This window comes from Gordionus sp. m RMFG-2023, chromosome 3 (genome assembly GCF_954871325.1).
Source record: "Gordionus sp. m RMFG-2023 chromosome 3, tfGorSpeb1-WG-v2, whole genome shotgun sequence".
Lineage (NCBI taxonomy): Eukaryota > Metazoa > Nematomorpha > Gordioida > Chordodea > Parachordodidae > Gordionus > Gordionus sp. m RMFG-2023.
Window position 1 is genome coordinate 20636906 of NC_088777.1, and position 12425 is coordinate 20649330.

Here is a 12425-nt window from a genome sequence, read left to right on the forward strand (position 1 = left end):
GCTTATACAAATAAAAATCTCAAACATAAATTTAAAAAAATCATCTCTTATGTGTATATAATATTTAAGATTGAAAATACCAGGCGTGCTTTAATATTTCCATTAAATAAAAATTAAATTTTTTTGTGTTGTGGCTGTGAATTATTTTCCACCAAAAAATATTTGCTTTTTTTAAAATAAATAAATATATATGAAAATATAAAATAATTTTGAACTCAGTAATTTTATAAAAACTGAAAACTTGATTGGTTTCTTTTCTTTTAAGATCATAAATGAAAGGATGGAAATTTTTATAACAAAATAATAAATATGTAATATAAATGAAGAATCATAAAAATAACAAAGCACAATTTTTACAAATTTGTCATTTTGCTAGATTTTACAAAATTGTCATAAAATCTATATAATTTTGATATATTTTTAATGGAAAATGACAACTTAGGATATTGTTAATACGATGAATGTTGCGATAATTATGTGACATGTCGATAGATGCTAAAAAAAGGAACGAAGCGTCCTCTAATGATACATTAATTAGAAATAAAAGAATGGATACAAAATTAGTTACATATTTATTTTTCTGATGACCGTAATGCATTATCACATCCTAATTAATTAAATATAATATTATCGACAAGAGCATAGCTATGAATTTGCTTTAAAGAAGAAAAAAAAGGGGGGGGGGGGATAATTTTTGCAAAATTTCTAAAATTTTTATTGAAATCATTATTCAATATCTTAAATTTCGTAAATTTATTAGAACTAGTGACTAAAAAATTAAAAATGACTAATACCAAAATATTTCGTAAATTTATCAGTTAAATTCTAAATGTAATTGTAGGAACAAAAATGCTATTCTAGAATAAGGAATGTATATAATCAGCTCCAGAGACTGAGCATAGTTTCTGCTAAAAATATTCGTTTTTGGAATTGCCTGGAATCACTAAAAATGGCGTTATTACCCATCAATTATATATCACTGTAATTAAATAAATATATGCTGGAAAGATTTGTACAAAATTATGAATATTTTGAGCATTTAAAATTATTAGAAAAAAATGTTCCAATTTGTAATATATAAATTATATTTAAGAATTAAAATGTTTTAGATTAATACACAAAAAATATTGCATATATAAATTGCCAAGTTACAAAAAAATATATAAAATTTCGTTTGTGATGGAGCAAATTATTTAAATGATTTCATAAATAAGTTTTGATCTAGAAGAAAATGTTCTTTTATTTTTGCAAGTGCTAATGAATAGAGTGGGCAAGATTTATAATTATTTTAAAATATTATAAAAATACCCAAAGATTTGTAATAACTAGGAATTTGCTATGGAAGGGGGGAGGGGGAATTAAAAAAAAATTCTAGCAATTATTCAAGAATATCTAGTTTCAGAAAATTATTAGGACTAGTGACTATCTATGAAATTTCTAAAAAATATTAAATTAAGTATATTCATTTATATTATGTATATTAAAAAAAAATAAAATGTTGGAAATATAAATTGCACAATAATATTCTTAAAATGGTCATTTTCAAAAATAGCAAGAAATTTAAAATAACAGTTGAGTCCCCTGAGTTAGTAAAGGCTAGTAACGTTACTGATGTCAACTATAAAGAAGGGCTAATTTATTTAATCGTTTTTTAAGAGGTAGTACTTCTCAGGTTTTCTATCATTCTTAAAGTTCCATTGGTAGTGGTATACTAATGGGTAGAGATGCTAGATATATTATAATTTTAATATATTATGAAAATAGTGTAAAATGTGTTTAAAAAAATTATATAAAGTATCAATAGCATTTTTCGGAACATTATCAACCATAATCAACCCTTTATAGCACATTTTGCAATCAGCTAATAATTTATCATGGAATACTTTAATATGTTCACAACAAATATTTAATTTTTTCTCTATCAAAATTTAAAATAGATTCGGAAGGATTTGGTGGTAATAACATTTGCATATTTGTAAATGCTGCCTGAGGAATCAGGAACCTTTAGTGAAATCTCGAAGATTATATAATATTTTTTGATTTTATCCTTTTTTTAAAATCGACAAATCGGGATTTTTAACAACACTAAATAAATACGGATTAGATAAAAATAAATAATTTATAATATTCTCCTATTGCTCCTAAAATATTTGAACTATAGGAGTGTCTTGGTGCAAGTCAAAGTATACGATACCAAATTCATATAAATATGCCTTAACTTTGTAGAATTCAACAATCACATAATTTATGAAATTCCTTATAAACATTTGACCTTAAGCCTGATGTAATATTTCATGCGATGATTTCAACTAAATAAATATCATTTTTTTGAAAGAAAATGTATAAAAATTTATTTAATTTTAATGAAAAGAAAAGAAAAATTGGCCCTGTCGAGCCTAGTAAGGCGTCTTTATGTAAAAGAATCCTTTTCAGGTCATTCTGTAATACTAATAACACTTATAATAGACTCCCCTAAATAAAATCAGTGACTAATTGAAAGTGAAAGATTTATTAAAAATATTTAAATTATCTGCATTTTCTCACCCCAAATCTCCTCCTAGCTGACTTCGCACCTTTACTGAGGTTAAATTAACGTAATATATACTTGATCTGACTGAGATTAAACATTACTTAACATATAATTATTTTAAAATAAAAACATGAACCACGGTTTTTCAAGTGAGCTTTAATAAATTTTAGTGTTTTATATTTTAAAAAAAAGTATCACACCATATTTAAGTTTCATAATCTTAAAATTTTATAGAAAACTTTATCAACGTCAATTATATATTCGCAAAAATATTTTAAGAAGCATTGTAATTGTGAGCGGGGGAACAGCAAATTCTAAATAAACCATTAAAATTGTTTGAACTGAACAGGACCGTCAAAGGAAAATTTTTAAATGAAAGAACCAAACCTTTCTAACTAATTTCGAAACGGTTTAAACCGGTTAATAGCTGTTTTGAGATAATATTTATTTATTTTAAATGATTTGTATAATTTAAAAATATTATTAAAAAATTAGTATAAATTTTATGTAATTATGTGTTATTTACTTATTTCCTATTCATGTTTTAATATAAAATAAAAAAAATTCCATTTAATTTCTTTAATTTTTGTTTGGTTTTTTTTAAAATAGTTTTTAAAAGAAATTTGTTTGATTTTTCCGTCAACAATAAAACGGAATGAAAATAATAGGAATAAAAAATGTTTAAAATTTCAAACCAAGAACCAAAATAAAACACGGTTTTACATTTTTTTAAAAAAGGTCCGATTAAGATTTTGGCTAAAATAGTGTTCGTAAGCTTGGAGATTTTGTTCATAGGTAGCAGAAAGGTTTATAGTGCGCACAAATTGAACATTTCAAAGTTGCGTTTCAAAACGCAAAAAATGCATTTTAATTGCATTTGTTTAATTTGAGTACGTTTGCGTTTTGTATTTTAAATTATTGATATGCGTTTTAAAACGCGGTGTTAAAACGTTCAATTTGTACGCACTATTAGACCTCTAATTGCCAAATCTCGAGACTTACATGATATTATTTTGGCTAAAATTTTAATTGGGCCGTTTTCAAAATTGGTCCAAATCCGACCGTTTAACAACACTACTTGTACGGTTATACTGTTTAGTGTTTAGAATAAACTGGTGATGTAATATCGTTGGTTGTATCCTAATACATAATAAAGTAAAGTTCATTAATATTACTCGGCAATGTTAAAGAAGACGAAAAAATAGTATAATATTTTAAAGGTAATAGAATTTTTTAAAATAAAAATTATTACCAACACCAAACTATGCACTTTACCTTATCACTACATGCGTTTCAATGCATAGAATAGTTAAATATCTACCAAGTTTTTAAAAAATATGTAAATTTATCAGCAATAAACTGGACATCAGGTCAAATATTTAATTTACAAGCAATAGTTTTTATGATTTTTTATAGTGTTCTTAAACGGTTCGATTTGAATCGATTTTAAAAAAAGACTAGTTAAATATTTTCGCCAGAAAATTGTTGTCTAAGTCTGGAGATTTCGCTAATTAGATGTCCAAATCTTTGTACCATTTAAGAAAAATCTCCAGGCTTGCAAAATATTTTTCTGGATAAAATATTGAGTTAGCCGTTTTTAAAATCGGCATAAAAAGATTAGTTTAACAACACTAATACTCCAAAAACTAATATAAATGCGTTAGTACTAACGGAAAACTATAAAAATTTAATTAAATTCTATTACTAACCTTTTGTTCCAAAATCTATCACAATAGGATTCTTTTTATGAATAAATTGTTACACCTATGTTATTCAGAAAATAATATCTATAATAATTACATTGGGTAATGTTAAATAAACTATATAGCATTTTAATCTATCCTCCTAATTTTTTCTTCTTCATAAATATACCAAAATCTCTCTCAACCTCAAATCATTTCTTTCTCTTAACATATTGGTTATAATATATCAAAATTAATCAAATTTATTTAAAAAAAAGAAATTTAAAAAAAAACAATTTGTCAGTTTTTTTCATTAATTACTCTGATATGAGAAAAAAAAGATTTATTTTTTGAAAATCACACCGGTAGCTTGACTAGGATTAGATAATGTGCAATAATTGTAAAGAAAGCATAAGGATTTATTATTATAATTAACTAGATATTTTAAATTTTTAAAGATATCTTAAAATTTAAATTTAAAAAAAAGAAAAAGAAAAAATTCAGAAATATCTTTTTCTACATTATATGTATACATAACAACAAATGCAAGAATATATGATTAAAAGCCTCGATTTAATACAAAAATACGATAGGTAATGGATTAAATATTTTTTATATAACATATAATTCAAAATATTAAATTTGCAAAATTTCGTTTGACACTTTTAAACTAGTCCACTAAGTCAATGAGTTATTCCGCATTTTATCTATCGTATCACAATTTTTGAATATTTAGAGGTGCATGTAAAAAATAATAATTATTCCATTTATGGAATTCACCAAAACATTATAAAATAATTTTAATAATTTCCAGTTCTAATAACTAATTAAATTCTAATTTTTATCAATACATAATACATATACTTATCTTTCCTTGTCTGGACAGTATTATTATAGTAACAAAGGAGACCGGGAAAGAAAGAAAGAAAGAAAGAAAGAAAGTAAGGAAGAAAGAAAGTAGGAAACAAATAAAGAATATAGCAGGTGTTTTGCTCTTTTGCCATAAAATTTTATTTTTGTTTTATGCGATTCAAATTAATTGTATCATTGGATAGACTCATCATATTACAAAATAATAGAAAAATCCGAGGCTTTCTACCTTTTATATTGAGGGTGCTATTTAGAATTAAGTACAAGTCGTGCTCTTTTATATTTGCCCAACCATGGATTCCCAACTCTTCTGGTAAAGTTGCAAATATCAAATTTCACACATAAACTCAATTTTTTCAAATGTATTGCTATAATTTTTCCATAATAATGTTGTTAATGGCTCGATTGTTAAAAACGGATAACTCAATATTATTGACAAAAAATAGATGCAAGCCTGGAAATTTTGCTCACAGATGGTGAAAAGAATGGACGCATGTTAATGAAATCTCGAGGCTTGCTTAGTATAATTTTGGCTAAAATATTAATTGAAATCACCTAAATCAAGCTGTTTAATTACACTAAAACTAATTATGAATATTTAAAAAAACATTAGTCTTTACAATAAAGGCACACATAAAATAGACCATTTCACACAATTTGAATATGCCATTTAAAACTATTAGTGCACTATATCAAATATTCACGCCTTTTAATGTTATCTAACTTAAGCAGCACATTACACAATACCAATCCTTTCGTAAAATCTTTCCACATATAAGAATATATAGAAGTGCTGTAATAATTCTTAAAGATTTTCTTCTCTTTTAACCATACGTATATAAAGTCTTATTATAGGCCCAAGCCTATGACAATATTACTTTCCTAAAAATATTTTCCCCTCTACCATACTCTCCCAATTTTTTTAACACTCCTCTCTAAATATTTTATTTTTCAATGACGATCAAATTTGTCATTTTACTACTTGCCGTAGCCCCAGTCTCCCTTATTTCAACTAAAGAATATATTTTCAAGACTTGTTCCAATAAACATCAAAATCTTTCTTTTTTCTTTCCTATTTCCATTCGAATAGTCATTAACATTTCCTAAGTCTTAACCTATTATTTGAGAGTTGAGAATCAGGTCCATCTGCATAGAACGAGTAATTAACACTATACTTGTAAATGTAACCAACAATTATGAAACAAATTAATATTTTGCTCACCATTATACTAATCCTAATAAAATTTCCGGCTCGAATCCGGCCCGAAATTTTATTTATTTTTTTAAGATCGAGCTTGCTTCAGCCATATTTATTTTTCGAATAAAATAATAATTGGCACGTGTATAAAGATAATTATATAAAATCGCGAATTGCTTTGTTCTAATCACAGAAATAATCGAAAGATTGTTTTGTTTAAAAAGAGAAAACACTATTTATAATTTTATTGGTTACATTTTTTTATGTCTAGACCTGACCAGATTTTTAAAAAAAGTATTCAAGTCCAAGCCCGACCCAATTTTTTATGATCAATCGCGACGTTGGGCCGAATTGCAAAGCTCTATTAATCAATTCCAAATTTTAAGCAATAAAAAGGTAGAAATTATTAATATAATCGAAATTATACGCTCTCAAAATATTTACAGCGAATATATTAAAAATTTATTTTTTACTTTTTGCATAAATTATAGATAAAATCCAATAATCCTAAAATTTTAAATTTAAATTAGCCTTTATTTTGATTGCCAATAGCCATATTTTTTGGTTTTTGCTATCATAAATTATACAATTTATGTGTTATAATATATTAAGTATATATATTTTTTATTACAAATTCAAATATTATCATTTTATATCAATCATAAATTATCAGTAGCCTAGCTAGCTTAGATAGTATTTTGTCAAGTTACTTTATTATTTTAAATTTTATAATTGTAGTTTTAAAATTTTTTTAATTTGTGTTTATATCAATTTAAATTTTATTATTTCAAGTCATTTATATTTTGGTTAATGCCAAGACAAATATCCGAGTCTTCAAGGTAAAATGAAGAATTATGAAATAAACCGTACTTTAAATAATTATAACATCAGGTAACAACAAATTAAAAATCATCATAGTATGACAAAAAAGCTTATTTTTAGTTTCTTGAATCTACTTACTATATAATTAGATTTTAATGATAAGAGATCATTTCAATTTAAAAAATATATATTTATTCAAAAAAATATGTTTTAACAAAAAAATTCATATTGTTACTTAAAAGAAATTTACAAGGAAGATGGGGGGTCCATGTTACCTGATACTGTAAACATTGAAAAATGATATATTTTACACATTAAAGATAGTGTTTAAAGCATTGTTAAAATGTAATAAAAAAAACTTATTTCGTGTTAAATGGTCAAGGGGGCGAGAGTTGTTTAATCTAAAGTCAATTTATGTATGTATTAAAAATAATATACCTTGCTATCATCCATCTATTTATTGAGATACATCAATATTCAAGTAGGTTATTTCAAATCACGAACAAATGAATATTCTTTTTTTAAACATTATTTTCCATTAGATATTTTAATTTTTTGATTTTCTTATATAAATATTTTGGAATATACGATTTGTAAAATAAATTTTATTATATAAAATATAAACAGTTCAATGTCGTCCATTCATCTTAAAAAATAATGTATGCTAGATATGTCGATTGAATTATAGTCATCTGACCGCCATTTAAGATTTTTTTGAGTTATCATCTAAAAATATAAACAAATAACTAGGGGTCTAAAAAAATTCGCCTTGTCCTAATTATAATTTCAAAAATAATTCCAATATAAAAGATAAGATTATATTTTAACCGCATTGAGATATAGAATCCATGGGGATTCCTAATCTCTCTATTTTAAATCGTCAACTGAGAACAATTTTTAAATTTGAAAAATCTGATTTGACTGTATATTCCAACATGTGTAGCTTACGTATTCAGTTAGTGTTGCTAACATAACTTGTATTTTTCAAAAAAACTTTAACTCATTACTTTTTAAAGAAAGAAATTCGTAACTGACTAGTTACATTATTGAGAATGTAAAACGTCAAAAGTAAGTAGTTACTTTTTAAAATTTGCGAGATATAATATATATATCTCATTTTATTCATTTTTTTTATGGTGATTTACCAAATTTAAAATTATTACTTATAAACAAGCGCTCACCTGTCAAACGTTTTTATGGTCTAGGGAAGGTTTTTTTACCTTTGGGCACCAATTTTGAAAACTTTATTTAAAATTGGTTGAAAAATAAATATTATATTGTGTTAATTATTATTATTTTTCGGTGTAAATAAATATATAATATTTATTCAGTGCAAATAAATATAACATTGTGGTATATTATTTTCAGTACAATTATTTTTTTTATTTAAATTGTATTTTTATATACAAATTCTTTTGATTGTAATTTTTAAATACTTTAATAAAAAATTTTTTGATGAGTTATGTAAATAATTTCTAAAGTAACTTTATCTAACTAGTTACTTTGAAATATAACTGTAACTAGTTCTTTTAAAAATGTGGCTAGTAATGTAACTAGTTATTTTTTTTTATAACTTTCTTTTAAATAGTAATTTTAAACAACTCTACTACCCTATAAATTTCAGACAATTTTTGTTATATACTTTTTGTATTTTCTAATTTATATTAAAAAATCTATATAAAAATTAATAGTTTAAAAGTTCACTGAATTGCCTAGATTCGCAGTACGAGTACTCTATACATGCTGGAATACATCTTCGATCATATCAGATTTTTAAATGAGTAATTATATGGTATTGAGGGATTCCAAATCCCTGGATTCCATATCCCAAATAACATATATATGAATATATAGTATCCAATATATAACAGTATAATTTTTAAAATATTTTAAAAAAATTCCGTGAAGATTCTTAGGTTAGGACATAACATTTATATTATTTATCATGATATTTTTTATTTTCATATAAATTTATATTTTTTAAGCATTTTTTTTATCAAATTATTTTATTATAATGGAAATTATTTATTATAATTTTATTCAAAACAATTATGTTTTATTTATTTAAAATTAAATATATTTAAGCATTTCATTTTTAAAAAAAATCATCTTTCTATTTTAATTTAAGATTTGGTTTTTATATGTGGTGATTTATTTGAAAAACAATTAATTTAAAATATTTATATTCTTTAATATGTATTTCTTTTTAAATCAAAGGACAAATGTTTCTGTCATTGCATATGTTGTCCTAGATTACATTCAAAAAATTCTCATAAATTAGTAAATTTCTTATTCATAAAGTTGTGGCTGAATATTTCCGGTTCTGACTGACTACAATTAACTAAACAATCAATCTAAATTATGGAATATTCTTCAAAAAATTTGTTCAATGAAGCTAAACATTGATTCAATTGTCAAAGAGTTATTAAATTTTAGTTCAAGAAATCTCTTAAAACTATTTGTTGAAATATCTTACATTTTTAGGGTAAAGACCAAACCGTTAAACACAATTCTTCGACAATGAAATGTTATTTAATGTCAACTACGCACAAGTGTTTCTCTCGGCCATCAATACCATCCCTCTACACATCAATCATCGGAATCGTCAGAAACCAATCAAAAATTATTATTCCTCTATCATCATATTTTTATTATTGAGTATAACATTATATTATCTGATTACTTGTATCCAAATAATATTGGCCAATTTATGGTACAGTATAGAATATATTTTATACTATTGGACAGTAGTCAGGCGCTTTAATTATTTATCGGAAAGGTAATTTTATCATCATATTAATAAATAGAATTCAAATCATTGTTCGAAAATACGAATAAAAATGTAAAAATACATTTATTAATTAAGAGTGAGATTTTGTTAGATGAAAGGATTCTATCGGGGTAATAAAAGATACAGCCAGCCATTTATTATTTTATGAGAGAACGAGATAAAAGTTGTACTGTTAAACGCTCGATTTGAGCCGATTTTTTAAAACCGGGTACTCAGTATTATAGTCAGAAAAATATTGCCCGAGTCTCGAGATTTCGCCAATAAGATGTCTTAACCCTTATGCCATCTATGAACAATATTGACAGCCTTGCACAATATTTTTCTAAATAAAATATGGAGTTAGCCATTATTAAAAATCGGCTCAGATCTAGCCGTTTAACAACACTAGATAAAAAGTAAGATCTAGATATTTATTAATAATATCATTGATAATGATTTAGACCCTCTGCATATAGAAATTTTATTTAAAAAAAAGTTAATGTATTTAATCCTGAGATTAGCAGATCTGACCCTGAAGCAGGCCCTGAGTGGGCCATAAAATACAGTATGATTTTAAAATTCTAGGCTGAGCTTAAAGAACCAGCTTCAAATTTTACAAAATATGGGTCAAGTCAATGTTAAAATAAATTTAAACGATATCAATTAACTAGTTGGGAAAATAGATCATTTTACATTCATTTTCTAAATTCTCAATTTCTCTTTAAAACAATTTATATAGATAAAAGAATTTAAAATTATAAAAATCAATTCTGGCCTTAAAATTATCTTTAAAAAAAACAGCCCGGTAAAACATATTTTTTAAAATTCGGGCTTTGTTTAAAAAATGGATATCTGCAGGTCTCTGATTTCATGTCAAATCGCTTATAAACATTTCTCGATAGATTATAAATTTATAGAAATTTTTTAATTGAGATTGATTTAAAAAATTAAAACACTAGATACTGGAAAAAATCATAGGAAAAACGGGCTATATTTATATTTTATAATTGATGTATTCAATATTATCTCATGTTAACTTTTGTTACATAATATATAATCTTTATCAGAAACTCTTTTCCTCCTTTGATAATTATGTTTATCGTCATCATGAGTCGAACACAGCTAATTCAGGTAATTTATAAATAAATCTATTATATATTTTTTATTGAGTATTTATTTAATAACTTATCTAAATTTATATCGCTACTCCAACATGTTATAATGCTGATTTATGGTACTTTTGATCGGAAACCTTGCTTTTATTTTATTAAGAGTTTAGTTTTATAGCACTTAAGATGAAAACTACAAAGGATGACAATGAAATATATTACTTATTAACACCCTATTCATTTAATTTAATAATTTAGTTCCCACTTATAAATTTAATTATTTAATATAAACAAACAAATTTTTTATTTAAAACAAATAGTCAAAACAGGGAATAAAGTGTTTAAGTGTTGTCGGGTCTTAAAAGTTTTCAATTGTTTAAAATTTTACAATCGGTCATTATATGACATAATAGTAGTCGTCTCCTTTGGGAAATTAATGTATATTTAAAAAGGATATGTATATGTGTAATTAAGGTATTTAAAATTTTTTTGCAAAAACAAAAAATATTAGATAAAATAGCAGATAAAATCAAAATGTAATATAAATTGATACATAAGAAATAATAAAAGACTTGACAATTTTTAATATTTTAAGTAAACATATTCAATTTATTTATTCTTAAAATACTGAATATTGAAAACGATCATTGTATATTATAAGAGACAAATAAAACTTTTGTGATGCATTATTATGCATTTGTAAAATGAAAATCATAATATTTAATTTTTTAATAAATAAATTATAATATAAAATAATACTATTGAGAGTTTTTACCTAAATACATTAAAAAATTATTTTTTTGGAAACTCTATCTTGAACACCCGCCTTTAATGTATTAAGAATTAGAGATTGAGAAGAAAAGTTTAACTTTTCCATTCTTTAATTAAAAATTAGAAATTTCTATTATTTTAACTAGAAAATTAAACAATATCTAGGAAGCATCGTCAGACACAATATTTAGTCTATCTTAAAACCGTACAAGTAAGAGGCTAACTCGGGCCTTAAATTAAAAAAATATCTGAGCTTGGTCCTAAAAATAGGAATTTTTTTTTGTTTTTAGATAATTAGAACTTCCCTGGGATTAGCATGAGTCTCTAAAACAAGATAAAATATATACCCCCCCCCGAAAAAGATGTAGAATGTGCATCATACCCCTCCCCTTAATTACATACTAAATAATATTATAAAATATAAAGTCGTCTTTATGGCACAAAAATAAAAACATTGATCTTTAAAATATAATTAAAAATTCAAAAATATAATAATTTTTCAATATGCAACAAATAAGAGAATTTATAAAAAGATAAGATTTCATTTATCTAATATATTTCGAATGAAAAAATATGTAATTTAATAAATAAAAAATTGATACATCTTATGAGGGAGTACTATGGGGGGGGGGGGGTGCAATACAATTGTCTCAAGTGCGTATATCCCATTGCT

The 12425-nt window shown here is 24.3% G+C and overlaps 1 protein-coding gene across 1 annotated transcript in view; it reads left to right on the forward strand.

Annotated features, from left to right (window-relative positions):
* The first annotated feature begins 6596 nt into the window (after positions 1 to 6596).
* LOC135925745 (uncharacterized) overlaps positions 6597 to 12425 on the forward strand; it is a 34973-nt gene continuing 29144 nt past the window's right edge. The window contains exons 1-3 of the mRNA XM_065461206.1: positions 6597 to 6676; positions 9587 to 9881; positions 10940 to 11003. Coding sequence (XP_065317278.1) covers positions 9628 to 9881; positions 10940 to 11003 — 318 coding nt within the window. The 5' untranslated portion in view covers positions 6597 to 6676; positions 9587 to 9627. The remainder of the gene's footprint in view (positions 6677 to 9586; positions 9882 to 10939; positions 11004 to 12425) is intronic.